At 29.1% G+C, this 24,868-nt stretch overlaps 5 protein-coding genes and 1 non-coding gene across 6 annotated transcripts; 3 read left to right on the top strand and 3 right to left on the bottom strand.

Annotated features, from left to right (window-relative positions):
- Positions 1 to 470: 470 nt before the first annotated feature.
- Phum_PHUM452420 (uncharacterized protein) lies at positions 471 to 1,311 on the bottom strand (the record flags this gene model as incomplete). Its single annotated transcript, XM_002429774.1, has 4 exons — positions 471 to 624; positions 707 to 899; positions 972 to 1,131; positions 1,207 to 1,311. 4 exons carry the CDS (start codon positions 1,309 to 1,311, stop codon positions 471 to 473), a joined length of 612 nt encoding a protein of 203 aa, XP_002429819.1.
- Positions 1,312 to 2,917: 1,606 nt separating this feature from the next.
- On the top strand, positions 2,918 to 4,264 carry Phum_PHUM452410 (uncharacterized protein; the record flags this gene model as incomplete). Its single annotated transcript, XM_002429773.1, has 4 exons — positions 2,918 to 2,945; positions 3,567 to 3,709; positions 3,780 to 3,981; positions 4,056 to 4,264. The coding sequence occupies 4 exons, from the start codon at positions 2,918 to 2,920 to the stop codon at positions 4,262 to 4,264; spliced, it is 582 nt and encodes a 193-aa protein (XP_002429818.1).
- A 369-nt stretch (positions 4,265 to 4,633) lies between these two features.
- Positions 4,634 to 9,405, bottom strand: Phum_PHUM452400 (Serologically defined colon cancer antigen, putative; the record flags this gene model as incomplete). The annotated part of the gene is made up of 19 exons (XM_002429772.1): positions 4,634 to 4,730; positions 5,039 to 5,134; positions 5,264 to 5,416; positions 5,497 to 5,642; positions 5,715 to 5,851; positions 5,939 to 6,147; positions 6,238 to 6,376; positions 6,453 to 6,613; positions 6,689 to 6,883; positions 6,986 to 7,166; positions 7,238 to 7,434; positions 7,506 to 7,649; positions 7,716 to 8,002; positions 8,075 to 8,275; positions 8,351 to 8,514; positions 8,594 to 8,730; positions 8,799 to 9,001; positions 9,092 to 9,263; positions 9,350 to 9,405. The coding sequence occupies 19 exons, from the start codon at positions 9,403 to 9,405 to the stop codon at positions 4,634 to 4,636; spliced, it is 3,075 nt and encodes a 1,024-aa protein (XP_002429817.1).
- A 183-nt stretch (positions 9,406 to 9,588) lies between these two features.
- Positions 9,589 to 9,660, top strand: Phum_PHUM452390. Its single transcript has one exon. It is a non-coding gene; the product is annotated as a tRNA-Gln (tRNA).
- Positions 9,661 to 10,083: 423 nt separating this feature from the next.
- Positions 10,084 to 14,651, bottom strand: Phum_PHUM452380 (transferrin receptor protein, putative; the record flags this gene model as incomplete). Its single annotated transcript, XM_002429771.1, has 13 exons — positions 10,084 to 10,306; positions 10,380 to 10,569; positions 10,651 to 10,829; positions 10,911 to 11,082; positions 11,163 to 11,309; positions 11,393 to 11,500; positions 11,583 to 11,761; positions 11,836 to 11,893; positions 12,113 to 12,377; positions 12,474 to 12,580; positions 12,751 to 12,890; positions 13,585 to 13,759; positions 14,531 to 14,651. The coding sequence occupies 13 exons, from the start codon at positions 14,649 to 14,651 to the stop codon at positions 10,084 to 10,086; spliced, it is 2,064 nt and encodes a 687-aa protein (XP_002429816.1).
- A 6,685-nt stretch (positions 14,652 to 21,336) lies between these two features.
- Positions 21,337 to 22,485, top strand: Phum_PHUM452370 (S-adenosyl-methyltransferase mraW, putative; the record flags this gene model as incomplete). The annotated part of the gene is made up of 1 exon (XM_002429770.1): positions 21,337 to 22,485. One exon carries the CDS (start codon positions 21,337 to 21,339, stop codon positions 22,483 to 22,485), a length of 1,149 nt encoding a protein of 382 aa, XP_002429815.1.
- Between the last annotated feature and the right edge of the window lie 2,383 nt (positions 22,486 to 24,868).

The following is a 24,868-nucleotide window of genomic DNA, read 5'->3' as shown; positions in this document are numbered from 1 at the left end:
TTTCTCCAGACTTATCCAGTGATCTCCAGAATTTTTCCAAAATTCTCCAGTAGTTCTCCAGAATTTTTTTAGTATTTTTCATTATTTCTCAAGAAACTGTCTAGAATTTTCCAGACTTCTCCAGTAATTCTCCAGAATTTTATCCAGGCTTATCCAGAATTTTTTTAAGTATTTTGCTTTATTAATTCTCTAGAAATTGTTCTAAAATTGTCTCCAAACTTTTTTCAAAATTTTTTTCAGGTTTCTCCTCCGGGAATTTTCCAGATACTCATTATTATTGTGATTTGTATTTTAAATATGAGTATGAATTCGAATCGGGAAAGGAGGACGGGGGGGGGGGGGAGAGGGAAAGAGCAAAAAAAAATTTTTCTTTTTTCAATCATTTTTTTTTTTTTTGAACGTGTATTTCGTATAAAAATAAAAAAAATGTTTGTCGTGGTGCTAGATAATAATAAAAAATGATCGTGGATTTAAGAGGCTAAATAATTAGAAACGGCCGTTATTATACTGGAAATTTCATCTGGACAATTTTTAAATTCCAAATGACAATTTTTTTTCTTTTCGCCATATTCGATAGCTTTTTTCAAATCCGTACCGTCGAGAAACGTTTTCATCAAATCGTTCCTAAAGGAAAATTTATTATCATTATCATTATTATTATTATTATTATTATTAAATCGTTATCACTGTTATCAGTGAAACTTACTTGGAAAGAACGTCGACAATATTTTCCAATTCGTTAGCCGTACGATTTTCAACTTTTTCATTTGCCGTTTGTATAGATTGACAAATGGCACGTTGAACGCAACCGGATGACGCCACGTTATAACCGTTTAAACTTTCTTGTATTTTATTTATCACATCCGTAAATCCACTTCCGTTTCCGGTTTCTTCCTCATCTGTAAATCATCATCTTAATCGTAATCATCATCATCAAAAATTTTAATTTTTTTTTTTTTCGATTACGTTACCTTCGCTTCTTTTATATCCCGAATACGGACTCGAAGTTGATGCCACGTGAAAAAGTTTTGGGAGTATAAAAAATGCACCTAAACCCACGATAGTACCCAAAACTAATCCACCGATATCCAATTTAACAGGGCCGTATATACCTGGTAAAACGTGACCCGACTACCGGAAGGAAGGGGAAAAACCGTTAAAATAAAATTGGCAACACTGGAAATTAGAGTTTGAAAAAAATTTTACCTGTACGTCACCCGTATAAGTTTGAAATCCGTATCTTGCCGGTCTGTCGTGTATTTCATCTTCTTCTTCTTCCACTTTTTCATTACGACGATCGTAATACGTCATAGTTGTGACGTTTTTTAAATTTTTCGTATCGTTATCGTTATCGTAATAAATAATTTTTTTATCATTATTATCGATAATCGGCGACGTTTCGTATTTCGGATAACAAAAAACGATTTTAATGATAACGAATAAAAAAAAAACGATCAACTTTGAAGACGACATTTTTTTAAAACCGGAAATGACGTCAAAATTTTAACGGTAACAAATGAAAAAAAATTTTAAAATGCGTCGCCTTATATATATAAAATTCACGGATGCTTTAATAAATAAACAATTTTAAATTTCACTTTTTAAAAAAGAAAGAAAAAAAAATTTCCAGTCGGTTGTTCTCTTTTTTTTTTGTTTTTTATCAACATTCCGTGGAATTAGATAAAAAAAAAGTCGTTTAATTAACCGAAAATAATTTTCTTTTTGTTTTGTTGACGACACGCGATTTGATTATTGTTCGACAAACAAACACAATCGTTTATTTTTTTTTTCTTTTCGAACCGTTAAAAATAATAATAATGATATTTTTGAAATGTTAAATGTTAGGATTTGAAAATGAGGAGAAATGACGTCACCTGAAAATTTCAAAAGGAGGAAGATATGGATAGGATGTGGTTTATGGGGAAATGAAAACGGAAATGATAATCGTGAGAGGAGTGTGGTGGGAGTGTGTACTCCTGTAATCCAATTACTCGGAGGTTAGGTAAGGAGGATGTTTTAAGGGGGCGGGGGGTTGTGGGATTGGATTTTCCACGTTTACTAGACGTCAGGTAGGAGTTAAGCTTCAACTTGGATTCCTTGGGGAAGCCCAAGGTCGTCGTGAGTTCAAATCAAATCAATTTCAGCTCGTCCGAACAAGAACAGACCTGTACCTAAATAAATAAGGGGATAAATGACGTAGAACCCTTGTATGAGGGGATGAAACTGGATACTTGATCCAAATAGGGAAAACGCAGAGCTGCGATGTGAAAGAAAGACAGATGAACGGGATTCGCGACCTCGGACATCTCAACGGAAGAGCCAGGAACGATGGTAACAGATCAGGATTGTCTCTGGAAGGGTAAAAAAGGGGAAGTACCGGGGTCATCCTCAGGTGGGATTCCCCCGTTCGCGAATGTGGACCTGATGGTTTTGGCTAAGGAGGCGGAGTTGAGGCCCCTCCTTCCGGAAAGAACCCGAAGTTTTAGATGGGTAGTGGTTTCCGCCGAGTTTTCCCACACTCTTCCTGCTACCGGGTGAGAAGGTTAGTGCAAAATGCTTCATTTCTCCTGGATTAACAAAAAAAAAAAAAAAAGGGGGATCCCTACAGGAATTATTCGATGACGTCATCATTCGGATATGTATCTAGAAAAAACTCCGATCGATAAATTTTTTTTATCATTAAACGTGGCAGCAGTGATAAGGATAACAATCTCCAGCGGGTAAATTTGTACGAAAATGACACGCGTACGCACGCACGCACAATCCTAATAATAATAAAACGAAATTTTTGGAATAATACTAAATAATAATAATAATAAAACGAAAGTAAAATTTTCGAAAGTTTTCCTTCGCGCCATTTTCTTTTTTTTTTTTTTACTTTTTCTTCAGAAATAAAAAAATGATTACTCACTCCATAATGCGTAACAATAACAATTCCGATTTTCGTTTATTTATTACGTAATTCAAAAACAAACCACTATTATTATTATTATTATTATTATCATTATTATTATTATCATAATTATTACTATCATTATTATTATTATTATTATTTAGCAAACGACGCTCATGTCGGTTTTTCTTTCAAATCATCATCATAATCATCATTACTTTTTTACGTTGTATAAAATTTTAAATAACGATCATAATAGAACATCAATAATAATAATAATAATTTAACGGTTCGTTTAACCGAATCGATTTTATCACAACGTAAAAAATGGAGAAAGTCAAACATTTTTTTTTCCGAAACGATTTTTTAACGGACGCCATTTTTTTTTTTATTGTCTTTTGAAATATAACAATACATAATTTAATAAATGGATAAATAAATAAACAAACGGTTTCAAATTTTATTTTATTGATTTTTTATCGATCGAAAGTTCGTTTGTGATCCCGATTGAGAGAGACATGACGTGACTCGTACGCGTTCGATACATCGTCCGATCGATATCTCGATTCAAGTGCGCGTGTGAAAATTAAAATTACTTATTATTATTATTATCATTTATTTATATTTTGTACAAAAATGAAAAATTTCATTTTTTACAATTTATTATTACAAGGATTATTCGTCGTGGAATTAATTTCGTGTCAATTGATCGACATTGATGCCACGTTGAATCCCGAGGATTTGAACGAAGATCAAATATTTGCTAGCAGAAAAGAAAGATTCATTAAATTCAATCACAAGGATAACGAATTGGTGGTGAGTTTTTCCCCTCCCCTCCCTCTCTTTTTCTCTCGTTAAAATTTTTTTTGTGGGGATTTTTTGACAGGTCGAAGTTGGGATTTCCGTTCCATTCATTAACGTTCCACTCATGACCGGAAGGGATTTATTTCATCAAAATCATAATCCCCAGATAAAAATCAACGCTCCCGGATTGATTATCGCGGGTTTGCTCATGTTCACGTCTTTTGTCGTCGTTCCGACATTGTTTTCAAATAATCCCAACTCGGGTTTTGGATTTCAAAGAAAAGGTAACGTAGTTTTCCCATTTCCCGCTTTCCCGGGATTTTTTCCTGATGACGTCATCAGCGCTTAAATTTTTCAGACGACGACAACGTCAATCGTTACGCTTTTCTCAACAACATAGAAAAAGCTCTCGTCAAAAGCGGCATAGATTTTCCATCTTGTTTTCGTAAATCAATTTGCTGGATCATGACGAAATCCCCAAAAAATGATAAACGGGAAGGAGGAGGAGGAGAAGAGGAGGAAGAAAGCGACGTTGCCAAACAGTGGATCGATTACGTTCTCAAGTAAGTCACGGAGAAAGAAAAGAGAAAAAATAAATAAATTTTTCAAAGTTTTTATTTGTCCGAATTAATTTTTTTTCCAGGTCTTGGTGGTTCGAACGTTTGACGAGAGGTACGTTCGTCGATGACGTCATTAATAACAGTTCGAACGCTTGCGATTTGAAATGTTCGATGAATTATAAAAATCTTTTCGCATTCACTGAAATGATTAAAATGGGAAAAAATTATTTTTTTTAAATGAGAAAAAAAAAATAATTAAATTCCACGCCCCCCCCACCCCACCCCCCGATAAGTTTTACCTTTTTCCGCTTTTTCACTTTGGAGCTTGATGTCGATAATAATAATAATAATAATAATAATAATAATTGAATAAAATTTATTTCTTATGCAAATGAGGCGCTGATATTTTTACTTTTCCAGGAAGATTCCTTGCTAAATTTTCATCTTTCACGCTCTTGAGAAGATCTTTTTCCCTGTTAATCAAAATAATAATAATGATAATAATAATAATAATAATAATAATAATAATGTATAAACGTTTTACAAGTTAATGACAAATGGCATGATAGAGAAGAGCTAAGGCGAAAAAGTTTTGGAGAATTTTGGAGAATCAACTAAAGGAATCAGATTAGGACATTTTGGAATACCGTAAAATGCCAGAAAGACAAAAGGAAAGATGGAAAAGTCGCTGACAAACAATGACAACAACAACGACAACAAATTAAAATCAACGAGGATTTAGGAGGAGGGGTAGGTGGGTGGGTGTGCGCGTGTCACGTACCTCTGAGTGCAATTTTTATCTTTTAAAAACATCGTAACGGCCGTTCTCGCCGCTTTCCCTCTTTTACCCGTGCCCGGCGTCATTTTAACTTTGAATCTGAAATCATAATAAAGTAAAGTAAATAAAAACAAATTCGTGCGGGGAAATTTTTTTTCAAGTCGGCGACGGGGAAATTTGTCGCAAACATTTTTTTCCCCCTCTTTATTTATATTATATTCCGCTCACTTGTAATTTTGTAGAGTGTTGTAGGGTGCGACGACGGGTACGGCGAATATCAATTCGTCTTCGACGAGCGGCGTTCCCGTTAAACTCGTCAACATTTCAACGTCCGTGTTAGCAAGAGGCTCTTGGGATTCATCATCGGAATCGACATCGACGCTTGAAAATAAATTTCGAATGAAAACTAGTGACACGACGACGACAACAACAAGGTAAAATACTTTTTATATTTAACTTACTTATCGGGATTTTCAACGGTTTTTTGTAAAATTTTTCCTTCTTCGTTTTTCTTTCTCCCCGACGACGCATTGTTTTTTTCCCCATGATTGATTGATGCCTTTTTATTGTTTGCCTTTTCTTTTTTAAGAGTTTTCTTTTGAACGTTCTAGAACAACAAAACGAACAAGTTTTCATTCCCTGGTGTTCTCTTTCCAATTTAAAATTAAAAATACACAACCTGTAATATTTCCAATGTGAGCTGCCTATCCTCCTCATCTTGATCTTTATATTTTTCTTTTATCTTTTTCAATTTTCCTTTCCTACCCTTTTTTATTACTTTTTCATCTTCTTTGTTATTCCCATTCTTTGACGATTCTAATTAAAAAACAATTTCCCATCATTATTATCATCATCATTAGAAACAGGTACAAATCAACCCTCGTATTTTTTTTTTTTTCTTACCTTTTTGCTTTTCGTTTTTAACCATTTCGCGACCATCGCCGCCATCTTTAATTTTATTATTTTTACTTTTGTCGTTATGACTATTTTCTTTCGTTTTTTTCTTTTCGTTTTTCTTTTTTAATACGACTGGTTTTTCATCGCCCAAATAAACAATCAATTCATCTTCGTTTTTATCATTATCAACATCATCTTCTTTCGAAATTTTCTCTCTGTCCCCCCAAAGGAAAAAAAAAATAAATAAATAAACAAATAAATAATCAAAAATTTTCATTTTAATTTTTAAAAATTAAAAAACTCACTTTTCTTTTCCCCTTGATGATGATGATGATGATGAATAAATTTTTATTTCCGTATCTGGAAAAAAATTTTCTTCCCCTTGTTCTCCCCCTTCTTCTTCTTCTTCTGGAATCGCTGACAAATCGTGATTTTTATTCTTTCCTATAATCATTCAAATAAAATTTTGACGACACTTTAATGGAAAAGAGAAAATTCTTATTAAAAAAAAAAAAAATACCATTTTCTTCTTCATCGTCATCATCATCATCATCATCTTCTCCATCGCTCAAAACGATTTCTTCTTCATCTTCAACGGTTCCAGACGACATTGTCGTCGTCGTCGTCGTCGTCATTTTCCCATCTTCTTCCAAACTACGAACTTTACGATCGTCTTTGTGCCTGGAAAAAAATTTCTTTTTTTCTCATCATCCCTTTAATTAAAACTTTGGTAAGTTCGGTAATAAAAAAACTCACCGGGATAAAGAATTATCATCCAATTTGAATAAAAAACTAAAACCCATAATTAAATTAGCCGGTGGTAAATAATTTTTTTTTCCTCTTATCATGAACGAACCCGTTCCCAAATATTCTCCCGTGGGTGCAGTTTTCGATACTTGAGTGTTGTGAACCCACCAGGCTGACGTCACGACTTTAGCTTCCCACGCTTGACTGAAAACGAACGAACATACTGTATTATTATTATTATTATTACTTTTTAAATCAAAAACGAATTATTAAACGGGGGGGGGGGCGGGGCGGAAAGGGGGATACCTGTAACTGATCGCCATTACTCCAGCTTCGTTTAGGGTTTTCGGGGGTACGGGTTCGTTACTTGGATTTTTAATGATGACGCTACTCGCACCGTGAATGTCGGCATGAACGTATAAATCCCCCGATTTCATGTATCTTTTCACTAGTAATTCATTTTGCATCATGTCTCTACCCGCGATAACTACAAAAACAAAATAATCAATCAATTAAAAAACTATAAGCGTCGCCATTGCCGCCATCTTGTACTACTACCTAAATAATTTTCCGAACTTATAAACCAGAAAAATTTCTCGAACCAAAATGTTTTCCTAACTTTTGTTATGTTCACGATGGTTTTCATTTCTTTTAGTGCCTGTTTAGTTTTTTTCTCGGCGGATTTTAATGCTTTATCTTGGGATTCGATTGTTTTCTGTTGTTTTTTCGCAGCTGATCTTTTCATATCGTAATACCTGGGAAAAAAAAAGGATTTTATTTATACGATTCGAATGAAATTTCAACTAATCGAGCCTGTCTCACTTACTTTCTTGCATTTGCAAAAGCCGTTAAATCTAAATCTATATCGACATCAATTATTTTAGGTACTTTTATTTTAATTGGTTTGTCATCATTTGTTTCTTCTTCCTCCTCCTCCTCTGATGATGATGAATCACTTCTGTAGGGATCACTGATAGAAAACAAAACTTACATGGTTTTATCCAAAAAAACTCTTCATAATAAATAACATGATTACCTTAATTGTAACGTTATGTGATTTATATCCAATTTTAATTTTTTTATAGAACTTGCAACGGGATCCCCGGCATTTTTTCCCTCTTTAACTAATATATCAATGTCAGGCCATGATATTTGATTGGCTATTGCAGTACGAATGGCTAAAACAGCTTGATCGACAAGTGTTAAATTTGTCGTTATCAATTCAGCTTTGATTCTGTCTAATTCTTGTGTTTCGAATAATTGTTGTAACCTTTGATTGTGATCACGACGTACATTTTCGATTTTTTTCAATGCTTCTTTTTCCTACACCAAACAATAGTCAATAATTCTTTTAGGTTAAACAGAAACAAAACCAATCGAAATCATTTATCAAACCTGATTAATAGCTTTCATATCAATTTTTTGACTTTCTAATGATGAAAAAAAACTATCGACAGCTTTTAAAAATGTTTCACATTCATTAAATGGATTTTTGACATGTTGTCGAAATAAAAATGGATGAAATTCTGTGTTCACGTGAAAATCACTCATTCCAGACTCTGTAGGTCTTTTTTCAACTTTTTGTATTATGTAACCCTGTTAAAAATATAAATTTAATAAATTTTGTACTCGAAATAAAAAAAAATGAATAAATTGTCATTATTTATTCACCTTTGAAACTGATAATGATGCATTTTCTACAATATCTTGAGCTTCTTTCAGTGCATTTATAATTTTCGATAAATTATTTTGTAAATCGAATCCCTGACCGATTTTTTCTGTACCTCTTAAATCAACTCCTAATAAAACATGTTCAATCAATGCCGGACCATAATCTGTAGTTATCAAAAAAAGAAAACGATTAACATTTTTTATTTTTACAATTTGAAATGAAAAACATTAAACATCACATACCTAAATTAAAATTTAATATTTTTTTAAGATTGTCATTTGATTTAGCCGATGCAAATATATTTTTAATTTGTTCTTCTGTCGGAAAATTACAAACATCTCTCGCTCTATTTATAGGATATTTTTCTCTAACTGCGAACCTAATAATTTTTTCGATAATATTTAAATCTTTTAAAAGTGAAACATTTTTTAAATCATATACACAAACCTAATTTTATCTCCTTCTGTATGAGGTCTCAATATATTTAATATAATTAAATCACAGTCAGTTAAAACAATATTTCCTTTATCGTATAATTCTAGGAAGACATGATAGGCAGCATCTCCTGTACCAAATTGTAAATGTACAATTCTATCAAAACCTAATTGTTTTAATGATTCTAACCTTTTATTTCTTAAATGTTTCCTTAACTGTTTGAACGCGTAAAATATTTTAATAAATTTTAGTATTTAGTTATTGGTTTAACAATTAATTTAAATTTACATACAATGTTATCATACTTTCATACAAAATCCTGAGGGTGCAACATTTTTAGGCCATTCAAAATCCGTTGTGTGAATTCTAGTACCGGATTCTAAAAGTATAACTACTTTTTCATCGGTTTTTTGTAATCTTATTAAATAAGTTTTATGATCTATGTCATAAACTTGATTAACCCTTAAACCTATGTACCTAAATTTCAAATAATAACATCATCATTAATAAAAATAAGATAAAAATACAATTATGCAATACGGAAAATTGATAATTCAAATTACTTTTGAAATTCTGCTACGCTACAAACAATATCAAACGTGCTAAAACGCGTTTTCATTTTTATTATTATTATTATTATTATTATAATTAAATTACAATTTATTTTTAATAATTATACATATATTTATATATGTACACATATAAGAAACAAAATATGTATTTTATCGTGGGATTAGACGAGAAATTTATTATTGCGTAACACAAACCTTATATTAAAACAAATAACCTTTTTATATGAGAGGGTCCCATGGTGTAATGGTTAGCACTCTGGACTCTGAATCCAGCGATCCGAGTTCAAATCTCGGTGGGACCTTCAAAACAAAAATTTTTTTTACCCCCATCTTCATATTTTTTTTTCTTTTTTTTAAATTACTCGGAAAATCTCATCCGGAAAAAGGAAAATATTAATCATTTTCTCTCTCTCTCTCTCGCTCTCTTTAGGAATAATAAAATTTAAATTTTTTGTTTAAAACGGTAAAAAAAATCTTTTTTATTAAAATTAATTTAAAATAATTAAATACATTAAATCGAAAATACGTTTAATAATAATAATGATAATACTTATAATCTAATGATTTATTTGAAAAACGGTAAAATGACGTCATGAAATTTTTTTATCGTACGTAATTAAAAGCGTTTACGTCATACATTTTAATCAATTAATAATAATAATTTATTTACATGTGAAAAAGAAAAGGTTTTGTCGTTTGAAATCGTTTGATTTTTCCGTTTTTATTTACATTTTCCACGTGATTAAAGTTTCCAAATTTTCAATTAGTGCATATTTGGAAAAATTTAAACATTCTACTAAATTAGCAAGATGTGTTATTATTTTTTGATGTATATCATCCGGAGCTTTCGTTTTCGATGTTATTTCACGTAAAAGATCTTGTAGTATACCAAAACCTGCTTTATCATCATTTCCGGTATAACTTTTTGTAAATATTAAATGTTCTGACCTGTGTGTGTGTGTAAAAAATATTAGAATTTAATAGAAATTCTTGATGAAAATAATAATAATAATTATCGTACCCGAAAGCAGAATAAGAAACTCCATTATTAACATTATTTTCTTTATTACAATTAATCGAATGTACAAAATGAAGAAGTTGATCGTTCATTATTCTCATTTCAATTGATTTTGATTTATCTGCATGTGACCATTTATCATCGAATGATTCTATTGATTTTATTAATTCATCAACGCTTTTAAAAAGTGTTTCTGTAAACGAAAAACCCCCCCCCCAAATATTAATAATAATGATGATCGTAATAACGGAAAATGAAAAATTAAAAGGGTTACCTAAAAATAACGTATGTTTAATGGCGATCGTTTTAAATCTTTTTTCCAATACTTGAATAGAATGTTTAAAAAATTTTACATAACTATTAAGACTGTATGGTAAATTATGATTTTCTGCAACGTTCCAAATGGCCGAACTCCAAAAACGTGTTATTTCTTTAATAGTTTCATTATTCGATCTATAAAAAAAAATCAGGTACAAAATCGATAACGAAAGGAAAAAGGGAGAGGGGGTGATTTTCAATTAAATTAAAACTCACGGTTTAAAACTTTCCATTTTTAAATAAGGTATACCGTAATAAATAAAAACGTTATCTGTTATCAATGGTAACATGACGTCAATTGATGGTTTTTCCATGTTAACATTTTCCAATGTTTTAAAAAAAAGTTTTTCCAATATGGGTGTCGCGATCGATTGTGTTTTATTGTTTCCTGTATTTGCCAAAAAAAAAAAAAAAACCGTTAACGATAGTTCGAGACGTTTATTTTAATAAAAATATAATTTAATGTACCTAATTTAAAATCCGAATCGACTTTTAGATACGCCACTGTTTTACTTATTAATTCCGACCATAAATTTTCCGGATGTGACATCAAATGTTGATTTGGTCCATTCAAACCCCAAAAAGCAATTACGATTGATCTGTGCGGACGCCAACCTGATAATTATTTATTATTATTATTATTATTATTATATTTCTTCATATTATTATTATTATTATTATCATTAGTATTAAATAACCTTTATTTTTTAAATTTCCTAAAACTCTAGAAATTTCCATTAATATTCCATTTGCCATCATTGAATCGTTTTTTGATATTTTTTCACTTGCCAACATAACAAAACGATCTAACGGAATAAGATAATTAATGTTATTTAAACCCTTTTAACTCTCAAATAAAAAATTCCACGTCGTCTGCTTTTAATTTACCCGGTTCCTGGGATCCTCTTAACGCTCCCAAAACGTCGAAATATTTTTCAACCGTGTCGATAGTGTTTATTTCCATTTTAATTTTCCAATTTGTTTTTTTAAAACCTGGACCAATGGGATAAGAACATTTTAATTTTCCTCTCCAACTTTCAGATGTTAATTCATTTTCAAACATGTTCCTGTAGGAAGGAAAAACAAACCAAAACAATCGAATTTGTCTCTTTTTATCATCGAACAAACAGATAAAACTCACGTGAATATTTTTTCAGCATCTTTTGAATCGATTTCCAGTACTGGAACTTTTCCATTCCCTAAAAAAAATAGAAAAGAAAAAGAAAATTTTTTTCAAATTTTTCTAACGTTATTAGATTTATGGAGATGGGGACGGTAGGCGGCGGCCATTTTTATTTTTCGTGAATTTTGTTTCTTTTCGATTTCGTTTTACGTTTGTCTGTCCTACATTTCATCATTTTTTTTTTTTTTTTAATTTTGGGTTACAAACTCACATTTGACCTTATCAATGGACTAACACTTATCAATTTGATTTCCATGTAATATTTTTAATTTAGCTAAATCGCTCGGTGTTATCACTGGGAGTTTAACGGTTTTTTCCTGTTGCGGATCCACGTAAACGATAATTCCTTCCGCTTCGTGATCCAATGCATTGTTAACGATATCAATTGACGGTATTCCTCCGGCTCTGACTAAAACTACATTTCCGGTTGCCGTCACTCCTACAGAATCTAAAAAATGATAATCTTCGTTACGTCCGAAATTAACGTACACGACATTTCCCTACAACAACAACAACAAAAATTCAATTTTTTTCATTGGTTCGTTTCGTCTATGACGTCACGTCAACGTTCAGAAATTTCATTTTTAAAATTTTACTTTCACAACGGCTCCTCCTTCTCCTTCCGATTGTGTTCCTGATTTTCGTTTGTCGTTGTATTTTTCTCTCGTGTCGTTTATTTGCAAAATTATTGTTTTATCGTTTTCTACAATGAAAACCTTAAGAAAAAAAAAACGTAATAATAATGATGATTTTCGTTTTTTTTTAACGACAAAAATAATAATAATAATAAATGACACATCCTGTTTTCCAAGTACGAAATGAATGATAATAATATTATTATTTTATTACTTACCTGATTCGCATAATTATTACTCGGATATGACAAATGTATTTGAGATTCAACTAATGGCGACACTAAATCGAAGCCATTTTCCGAAAGGTGTTTTTGTATTATTTCAGCTTCTTTACGTGGTTCGATAACTGATTCGAATATCGTTTTGTTCTTTAATAACCTGGTGGTATGAAAAACAACAGAGTGAGAGAGAGTGAGAGAGAGAAAGAGGCACACACACACACACACAGACAGACACATTGAGAGAGAAAGAGAGAGATGGACAAAGAAATAATCAACGGTAGAGAGACAGAAAGATACACACACACACACACACACACACACTGACAAACAGAAAGAGAGAGAGGGGGAGATACACGCACACACACCCAGAGAGAAAGAGAGAGAGAAAACAAATTAATTAAGAAAAATAGAACGAACGTATTGGGGAAAAAACAGTTTGTAAAAATAATATTGGCAAGAAAAAAGGAGTGACAGATGTCGGCAAAATTTTTTTTTTTTACACCATATGTAATAAAAAAAAAAAAAACGTTCGCAGGTAAAATAAAAAAAACCGTTCGATCACAACATATTCCACACATCAAAACGAACGTTTTGACACACGTGACAAACAAAAAAATTTCTTATTTTTTTTTTAAATTAATCCAAACGTTCGGACATTAATCCTCTCGCTTGAGCCGTCACGGTGCCAACATAAATAATAAAAAAGGATTAAAAAAAATTAATCGATTCGATTCGCTAATCGATAAAATAATATAATAAATAATTAGGTGAATAACCTTTAATATTTTCGCAATCGATTTCACCTTTCTAATTCCACGACTTTTTTTTTTTTTGTTACAGGAGAAACTTACGATACGTGTTCCAATATGGAAGATTCCGATATGTCGTCCAATAGATTGGTGACGTTAAATTGAGAATAATTTTTATAAGTTCCAAAAACTTGCTGATGATGTAAGTGAGCTTTTTTTAATTTATTTCTACTTAATTCTAATTCTTGATCGAATACGAATCGTCCCAACAGGAAACCTTAAAACCAAAAAAAAACCGTTAAATTTTAAAAAAAAAGGCGCGAAAAAAAATTCATTTCGGTTTTCGGTTTTCCGTTTCGTTTTTTGTTTTGTTTAAAATAATTAAAAATTTTTTACTACGTTTTTTTTTTTTTTTTTCCTTTGATGTTTTTTTATTTTCCTTTGTTTTTATTTTTACAATCGTCTCAAAGGAAAATAAATAAATAAATAAATAAAATGAACTTTGACGACAATAATAAAAAATAAAAAAATCATAAAAAAATTTTATGGCGGTAATAAAAAAAATGATATTCAAATTATTATTTAACTAATTAATAACTTTAATACGTGTAAGAAGATTTAATAATCGATTGATCGATGTATCGATCTATCGATCGATCGATCGATCGATACATCCACGATTTGTTTACGTAAAACAAAATAATTTTTTATTTATTTTTCGGTTTGAAATTCTAATTAAAAATATTGAGAGTTGGGATAAAATTAGGCGTGGCAGAAGAATAAATAAAACACACACACGTGCGTGTAACTAGAAAAAAAAAATTCATTGAATACAAAAAAAAAAAAAAAGGTTATTAATTTAAATTTTAACACATATCATGCGTTAAAAAAAAAAAAATGGATGAATTTATTGTCGGACATTAAAAAAAAAATGAAAGTTTTCATACGCCCAAAAATTATTATTATTATTTTATAATTAGAATTTTGCTACGGTTCAAATAATCCGAGACGTAATAATAATAATAATAATAATGAAAAAAAAACTCACCGCCTAAAAAAGCTAAAAATCCTAATGAAAACATAAATGAAAAACACATTCGTTTACTAACGAATTCTGTCGGATCACCGAAACCTCTAGAAGGCGGTGGAAAACTTAAAACTCTTTGCATTTTGTTTTTTTTTGCTTTAGGGGATCCTCGTACCTGAAACTTAAAAAAAAAATTTTTTTTTTTTTTTCAAACGACAAACAAACAAACAAAAACAACAACAATAAAAAAAAAAAATTTAATAGAGAAAAAAAAGAAACAAAAACTTTTGCCAATCGTCGTTTGAGTTATTCTAAGAAAATAATAATAATAATAATAATAATAATAATAATAATAATATTAATAATAATAATAATAATAATAATAATAATAATAATAATAATAATAATAATAATAATAATAATACTTTTGAGGTTTAAAGATGTCAAAAAAAATTTTCTTTTTTTTTTTTTTTGGCTTTTTTCCCTAAATCTCTCTCTCTCGGTTCTTTTTTTTCTTTTGTTTTTTATTTTTTTTTTTGCGGTTGTTAACGACACCCAAAAAAATTGAAATAAATAACAACAACAACAACAGAAAATTTTTTTTGTTTTGTTTTAATTAAATTTTTTTTCCTGTTGTTGTTGTTGTTGTTCGTAATACAAAAAAAAAACACTTAAAATCTTAACATTAAATAATAATAATAATAAACGTGGAGATAGACAAAACACTTAAATATAAAAAAAAAAAAAAAAAAAACCACTTGACGATAATAAATTTTTTTTTTAATAATAATAATAATATTATTATTATTATCGTGTTTACGTTTTTATTTTATTTTCGTCGAAAATATTTTTAGACCGACGACGCCGCCGCCACCGCCGCCTATATTTCGTTCTATAATAAAAAAACAAACGAAACGCGTTTATTATAATTAATTAATAATTATTTATAAAAAAAAAAACCGGAAAGTCATTTTCAATAACATTAAAATCGTTAACAAATATCATCATTATTAACGGTCGATTTATAAATAAATATATCTTCTGCTTTATTATTATTATTATTATTATCCGACGATTTATTTATTTATTTATTTTTTATTTTTATATCGAGTAATAAATTTATAATAACTTCCGGTTATAAAATATTATTTTTTATTTATTATCCGTGATATTTTTTTTTAATAAGAGATCCGTCGCACCGACTAAAACTTACCGGATACGATAGTAATAATAATAATAATAATAAAACCGGAAATACTTTCAAAATATTTTATTATTCGACTTATTGTAAAATAATAACGATTGAATATTTTTAACGAACAAAATTATTTTTATTTTGAGGTGACCGACAGAAAAAAAGGCAACAGGGCGTCAAATTCTTGGTTGTAATTATTTAAAATTATTTTTTTTTTTTTTTTAAATGGATACTCTTGCGTGTCGGCGTTCAAACGTAAAAACAATGATAATAATAATAATAATAACAACAATGCAAATTTTTTTTCCTCTGTTCCTCTCCTTTGCCTCCCTCTCACACCCCACCCTTTCGCCCCCTCGCCTTTTTTCTCTAGAGGAAGGGGGTAAAAATATAAGAAAGTGAAGGGGGAAGGAGGAAGATGATGAGGAGGAGTGGGTAAAAAAGTAAACGTTTGAGTGGAAAGGGAAGGTGAAGAAGGGAGAGGGAGGGAGAGAGAGAGAGAGAGACGGCGAAGGTTTTGTAGTAGAAAGGGTAAAAGGGGAGGGGGAGACGACGTAGCTTACGAGTGAAATGGGTGGAAGGGATGGAAAGGGGAGTGGGAAACGACGAAAAGTTTGAGTGGAAGAGGGAGACGACGTAACTTGCGAGTAGAACGGGTGGAAGGGGAGGGAAAATAGGAAGGAAAAATATCAAATTAACAAGTGGAAGGGGGTGAAAAGGGGAGGATAAAGTGGGAGGGAGTGGAGCGGATGGTAAGAGAGAGTGGCGGTCCTTCGTTCGGTTGCCAAAAAATTTATAAATTTTTTTAATCGTAGCATTAACATGACAACAGTTTTACGGTTTTGAAATTTTTTTTTTTTTAGTAAATTTACAACAGCAGACGACATTTTTTTTTTTTTTTCTTTTAAACTTAAATTTCTTGTTTTTTTTGTCTGGTTCTATTATTAACTTTTCAATATATATTTTTTATTATCTATAATTAAATACGAATAGTAATGAAATAATAATAACAATAATAATAATAATAATAATAATAATAGTAATAAATAAATAAATAATAATAATAATAATAAATTACGTAATTAAAATCGATATTGGTAATTAAATTAATTTTACCGCGGAAAGACAAAAAAAAAAATGGGGGAAAAATAAAACGAAGGAGGAGGAGGGGGAGTTAAACACGTCACACGATTGATGGAAGGAGGGAGGGAGGAGGGGAGGAGAGGGGGGGAGAGTTATGGAATTTGAATAAATAATGACGCGTTTCAAATATTTTTTATAAGTAAGAGGAGAAAAAAAATCGGAGGGGAGGGTGCCGGCCGAGAGAGAGCTTAGAAAAGGGGTAACAAAAATTAACAGACGTTCTTTTTTTTTTTTTTTAAATTTTCCCGCCATTTTTCCTTTTAATTAAAAAAAAAAAAAATTTACTGTCGCGTAACGTGTAAATGGCATTTACGACGACACGTTCCCACCATCACGAATTTTTTTTTTTTTTTTTTAATTAATTTATAAAAATATTTACTATTCTCAATATTTGTTTTTTAAATATAGAACGTGAATAATTTTTACGTGTGTGTGTGTCTTTTAAAATCTTATTTAAAAAAAAAATCATTATTATTATTATTTTTAATAAATTAAAAAAAAAAACAACAACAACAAAAATTTTTTAATATATTTTTTTTTTGCTGCTGTTTTTATTGTTGTTGTTGTTGTTAAAAATAAAATTAAATCAATTTTTGAATTTAAAAAAAAAAATTTCTTTTAAATTAAATTAATAATAATAATAATAATAAGAATAATAATAATGAGTTTTTGACGTATTTTAAATAAAAAATTTTTTTGCGTAAAGAAAACAATAAAGAAAGAAATATTGAAGGAGTTGGAGTGATGGAAAAAGGGAGAGAGAGAGAGAGAGAGAGAAAGAGAAAGGAAAAATAAATAAACATGAAATGAAAGAGAGAAAGAGAGAGAGAGTGAGAGTGAGAGTGAGAGACAGGGGAAAAGAGTAATAGAGAAGAAAGGGGAGAGAAAGAAAAATGCTTAAAAATGTGAAACAAAGAGAGAAAGAGAAAGAAAAATTGGAGAGTTATAAAAGAGTGAGAAAGAGTATAAACGTAAAAAGAAAAAAAAAATGAAAGAGAGAGAGAAAGAGAAAAAGAACAAAGATAGAGTAGAACAGAACGAAGGGGAGAGAAAGGCACAAGCGGGAAAATGTGAAACAAAAAGAGAGAAAGAGAGAGGAAAATAAAGAAGAAAGTAAAAAGACAAAAAAAAAAGTAAGAAAGGCAAAATGAAAAAAGGGAGGGAATGGGAGATAAAAAAAAAGAGAGAGAGAAACAAACAGAAGAAAGTGGAAATGAACGAAAGATAGAGAGAGAGAGACAAAATGCAGAAAGAAAAAAAGAAACAAAGAGAGAGAGAGAGAGAAAGAGAGATAAAGATATATATATATTTAGGCTATGTAAATAAATAAATAAAAATAATCGCAACCATTTACACCAACAGTAATTTCTCACGGTTTCATTTTGTTTCTCACGTTAATTAATCAGGGTACGATGGACGATCAGGTACTTACATAACTTATAAAATTTTATAATGCCCCGTAGAAAAAAACGTTGAATTCATAATAATAATAATAATAATAACATAAATATAATAAAATAAAAATAAAAAATTTTCACGCAATAATTTATCATCATCACCACCACCATCATCGTCATCAACATCATTCTTTATTATTATTATTATTATTATTATTATTATTATTATGAGTTGACTAATTCTTATAAATATAAATATAATTTTGATTTTTGGCGGTTATTTGAAAAATCTGCCAGAAAAAATTATTATTATTTATTCAACTGTCTTGGATATTTCGTTAAAAAAAAAAAAAATCGTAAATTTTCCCGGTGTAACGCAACAGCGACAGCAAACACATAAAATGATGGTTTCACTCATTTGTTTTTTTTTTTTTTTTTTTTAAATACAAATTTCGATACTTTTATTATTATTATTATTATTATTATTGTTATTTAATACGGTAGATTTCTCGCAGCAAAAAAAAAAAAGAAAAAAAAGATTTTTTATTTTCATTTTTTTTTTTATTTTGCCAGATCGATAAATCGATTTTTTGTTATCCTGTCGTAAATTTGCAAAAAAAAAACCTTCGAGAGTTTTACCGCAAAAAAAAAAAAATTTTTGCTACACGCAAACAAAAAAAAAAAAACACAAAAACAAAAAAAAAATTGTCTGCATGTTTACGTGCAATTCATCATCGAAAAACAAAAATTTATTATTATTATTATTATTATTATCATAACATTTTATTAACGATAGCAAAAAAAAAAAAAATGAAACTCAAAGGGGGGTATTACTTTGCTAACATTCAAACACTCGACAATATTAATAATAATAACAGGAAAAAAAAAAAAACAAAAAAAAACAATTTTCTTTATTTTTTTTTTTTTTAGCATCGTTGATCATAATCATTATTATCATCATTATCATCATCTCGTAACCTTTTCCCTCCTCTATCATCGATTTTAATACCTTTTTCACCTTTTCTATTTTTTTTTTTTGTTTTGTTCTTCCAACCTTTTGTAATTTTTAAACGTGATATTAAAAAAAAAAAAAATAAAAATGGCGGAATATTATCACGCGATCGTTTAAACACATATTTAATTTTTTTGCATTAATTTCTTTCTTTCTTTTTGCGTCAATCGAACCTTAACCTTTTTCTCATGTCCTTTCTAACAACCCACACATACCCTCCCCTCTCTCCCCCTCTCCCTCTCTTTCTCGCACGCTAATTTTTTTTTACGCCGTCGTGTACATTAACAACAACAACAGGAAAATTTAAATTTATTTATCCGAAAAAAAAAGGTTTAATTATCCTGACCGATTGGTATTGATAATAATAATAATTAATCGGGGGGGTTTTTAAACGTATGACGTCATCGTTACCACAACTACTTACGTACACCATTTGAATTTATCACAAAGAAAAGGTTATCCCCTCCCTCTCCCTCTTCTCCTCTCCTCTTCCTCTTCCCTCCCACATTTTTTTTAAATTTCTACGAAAACCTTAAACCGTAATCATTATTTTTATTATTATTATTATTATTATTATTATTATTATTATTATTGAAAACGTTTCGCGTTTAAAAAATCGTAAAAAAAAATAAAAATAAAAAAAACGACAAATTTATTATTACACTTTGACCTCTTTAACGGTCACCTTCTTTTTTTTTTTTTGTTTTTCTTTCCTTTTCCTTCTTTTAAAGTCCTTCCTTCCTTTGTTACGCAATTTTTCCTATATAAAAAATTTGCCTCATTCTATTATTATTATCATTACTCGCATTTGTATTATATTTACGCACTTTTACGCTCGTGTGTCTCTTTTTCATTTATTCCAAATAATAATAGTAATAATAAAATTTTAAATTACGTCGCGAGAAAAAAAAAAAAATAAATTATTATTATTATTATTAGAGAAAAGTTAATTAATAAACTGATAAAAAAATTATTTATTAATTAATAAGTTTAATAACAATAATAATAATAATTAGTAAATTTTTATTGGTTTACCTGCTTCGAGCAAAAAAAAAATTTTTATTTATTTATTTATTAATCGTTTGATAATTTTTTAAATATTACACTATTCCTGGACAAATATCGACTGTCGCGTTTGTTTAACGTACAACAACCACAAACAACAAACAACAGCAACAACAGAGACGAACGTAAATATATTTTAAAAAAATAAATAAAATTAAAACGATTTAAAAAAATAAAATAAATAATTCACTCCAAATCCGTTCTCATCACTTTGACAACTGAAAAACTAACTACTTAGAAAAAAAAAAATTAATTTTCTCTCTCTCTCTCTCTTTCTCTCTCTCTCTCTCTTTCTCTCTCTCTCTCTCTTTCTCTCTCTCTCTTTATTATTTCCTTTCCCCTCTTTTACTTCCCCTCATTTTATTTTTTCCCCCACCTTTTCACACACACACGCACGTACGCACGCACGGTCGTATACGTTTACCATCATATTCATTGCACATATTTATTTTAATTTTTTTTTTTTCTTTTCATTTCATCATCATTATCATCATCATTATTATTATTCGTTAAAACTATGACGTAAATTTTTATTTTTAAGTGACGTCATTAAATTTACAAACGTTTTTTTTTGCGGTGTAATATTATTATCAATATCGAGGGAAAAAACAAATTCGAATTTTATTTAAAAATGGCGGGCTTTTTTTTAAAAAATGGCGTCACGTTTTGTTTTTGTTTTTATATAATTTTGGCAACAACGCTTTGATTGTGAAAACGTAAATAATTCCGTATGCCAATATGAAAACCGTTATTAATTATGTATGTATGTATTTAATTAAGTGGATAATAAATATATTATAATTAAATAAATAAATTTAATAAAACGATTGCGGGAATCGGGTAAAATCGTTAGTACCACGACGAATTAATTTAATCTCCTTACACTTTTCTTACCGATTTGGCAACGTTTATAATCATTTTAGACCATTCGTCATGTTATCAACGAGTATAAGGTAAACGTTAATATTTTTTTTTATTTTTTATTTAATTATTTATTTGATTTTGTTCTCGCGAAATGTCTTTGGCAAATTCGATCGTTAACAAGTTTAAATACATAAATAATAATAATAATAAAAGTAATTTAATAAAAGAAATAATAAGGAAAAATCATGGGGAAAACGTAATTGTAACGACTACTCAGGATGATGTAAATAAAAAACCTCACGAGCCGGTTATGTTAAATGAAGTTATAAAAAATTTAGATTTAAAAAAAGGGAATTTATTTTTAGATATGACATTCGGTTCGGGTGGACATTCTTTGGAATTATTAAATCGCGTACCTGATTTAAAAATATTAGCTTTAGATAGAGATCCAATTGCTTATGAATATGCATTGAATGCTAAGGAAAAACATCCGGATAACATATACCCGCTGTTGGGTAAATTTAGCGATTTGCCAAAATTATTAAATGATAATAATATTAAAGCTAACACCATAGACGGTATATTATTAGATTTGGGTTGTTCATCAATGCAATTCGATACACCTGAAAGAGGTTTTTCAATAAATAACGATGGACCCTTAGATATGAGAATGGATTGTGATAGAATCAAAGGTAGTCTAACAGCAGGTGATGTAATAGCACATGCAACTGAAATGGAATTATATAACATATTTAAAAAATATGGAGAAGAAAAAAGATCAAGGAAAATTGCCAGAGCCATAACGCAAATGAGAAACACATTTAAACCTATAAAAACGACAAAAGATTTAAACGATTTGATCAGCGTTGTTCTCACAGATGTTAGATATGATAAATTAAATAGGAAAACAGGCACAGGGACTAAAATATTTCAAGCATTGAGAATATTTGTCAATAATGAATTGAATGAACTCAATTATGCTATGACATTAGCTCATCATTATTTAAAAGTCGGATCCAGGGCTGTCGTTTTAACTTTTCACTCACTCGAAGATGTCATCGTGAAAAGACATTTTAAAAATCAACATCAATTAAATTATGTACAAAATTTACCCTTAAATATGATTAATTCTCTTAAAACATATGATGAATGTGAATTTAATAGTTTTAACAAACAATATTGGATTCCTGTTAATAAAAAAGTTTTGATTCCGGATTCATTTGAAGTTTGCAATAATCCAAGGAGTAGATCTGCTAAATTAAGAGCAGCTATCAAAACTCAAGAATCAGTTTACAAGTGATTACCTTTATCAGTTTTATTCAGTTTAAATAAACAAACATATAATAATAATAATAATAATTGTTGTCATAATTTTTTTCTTTTCTTTCTTTCATCAATCAATCAATCAATCAATCAATCATTCTTAAACAAACAGGGAAAATAATTAAAAACATTTAAAATGCAAAAAAAATTTTTTTATTTAAAAAAAAGTTTTTTTTTTTTTTACAATCTACCAGGTAATAATACAATTTAATAATAATAATAATAATAACTTATCAGTACATAATTAAGTACGTAAAAAGATGAAATAAATCATCCATAAACGTCTTAATAATAATAATTATTATTAAAAACCTTAAAATTATTCATTATAATAATAATAATAATAATAATAGTAAAAATACAAAAAAAATTCATTTTTAGGGGTGTAAATTAAAAAAAAAAAAAAAAAATTTTCCTGATAAAAATCAGTCTCTCTCTCTCTTTTTTCATCATTATTTTCTTACTCTTTTTATTAAGTCTTTCGTTTTTTTTTTTTTTTTTTTTTATTCCCAATAATTAATTAATAACCCAAATATAAAATGGAGTAAATTTTTATTACAATAAAAAAATTAAAAAAAGGAACGACGTAAAACACAAAAAAAACATACAATCGTTAATATTAATAATAATAATAATAATTACATTTAAAAAAAAAAAAAAAAATTTTGGGGAGTAAAAAAAAAAACAAGCGCATATGAAACCAGTCTTACATAAGGTGTCAAAGGGTGACTTTATCGGCGGGGGGGAGCGGTCCGGGTTGGGACGGGGGAGAGAAAGGGAAACGGATAAAAAAAAACTTGAAATAAAAATAAAAAATTTCATGATATGTCCACTAAATCAGTCTTTAGAGAGAGGGAGGAGGAGGAGGGTAAAGAAAGAAAAAATTAACAAAAGTCTTTTCGAGTGTGATGTGTCTAAATACTGTAATTTCCACCCACTCCTCGCGCTCACCACCACCCCCTCCATCACCCTTGGGTGGTACAAAACAAACGAGTCTGCGAAAGAAAGAAAGAAAAACAAACAAACAAACACACAAACAGACAGATTAGAGTAATTCTTATAAAATGCTACAACTTCTCCCTCTTCTCCTTCTTCTTCTTCTTCCTTCTCTTTTCCTCATCATCCAACCATCACTACAACCCATCATCATTACTATCACTACACAACAAACACAACAACAACAACAAAGAAGACAAAGACAAAGACGAGGACGAAAACGATGACGAATACGAGAACGACAAATTTTAACCTACCAACAAATTTTACGATGATGATAATAATAATAATAATAACAATACCAATCAATATCATCATCATCATCATCGTAATTTTTTTTTTATTTTCTTTTTCGTACTATCAGTGTGCTCTTTCTTCTTCTTCTTCTTCTTTCTTCTATACACTTCTACTTCTACCTCTACCTCTACCTATCTCTCACACACACTCTCTCTCTCTCTCTCTCTCTCTCTCTTTTTCATCATATACCTTCACTACTTTCCTCTCGCTTCATCATTCTCGTTTTTTTAGTATGAATAGAAAAAAAAATTACAAAATAAAATAATAATAATAATAATACGATAGAAAACTTATCAATTAGTACCGCACGAGTATCCGGAGAGAACAAGACCAGGATTTACCACCTAAACTAATAATTTTTTACATACGTATCCATAATAATAATAATAATAATAATACTATCATTAAAAAAAAGGCCTTACGACTAATAAATCAATATCGATCGATATTACAAATCAAAAAAAAAAAAAAAACCACTATGAAACACGTTTTACATTTAACAATCGTAATTAATAATAATAATAATAATAAGATAATAATAATAATAATGATAATAATAATAATAATAATAATTAAAACGAATTAAAATCATCACATTAAACATTTAATAATACACATTAAAAAAAAATAAAGAAGAAAAAAACGCGAAATGTTTTTTTTTACGTCTAACACGAATTTAATAATAATAATAATAATAGTATATACGTTATATCATTAATACTTTTAAAAAATTATTACTATAAAATATTATTAATATTAATATCATTATCATTCATTCATTCATTCATTCATTCTGTTTCCTACTACGAATTTCAACCTCTCATAATAGATAATTGTATATAAAAAAAAAATTATTATTTATTAATTAGTGCGTCGAGTTAATCATTATTATCATTATTATTATTATTATTAATCGTTACCGACCCCCGGGGGTGGGGGCGCGTATTATACTAAACTAACTTAAAAAAAACTCACAACCATTTAAATATTATCGGAGACGAGAAAAATCAAATTGAAATTTTTTTTTTTAATAGTAAAATGAGTAGTAGTTAATATACTGGCGACGA

The sequence above is a fragment of the Pediculus humanus genome, genomic scaffold (assembly GCF_000006295.1).
Source record: "Pediculus humanus corporis 1103172108222 genomic scaffold, whole genome shotgun sequence".
Lineage (NCBI taxonomy): Eukaryota > Metazoa > Arthropoda > Insecta > Psocodea > Pediculidae > Pediculus > Pediculus humanus.
Note: the sequence above shows the minus strand (reverse complement) of the source record. Positions and strands in the feature narration are given on the sequence as shown.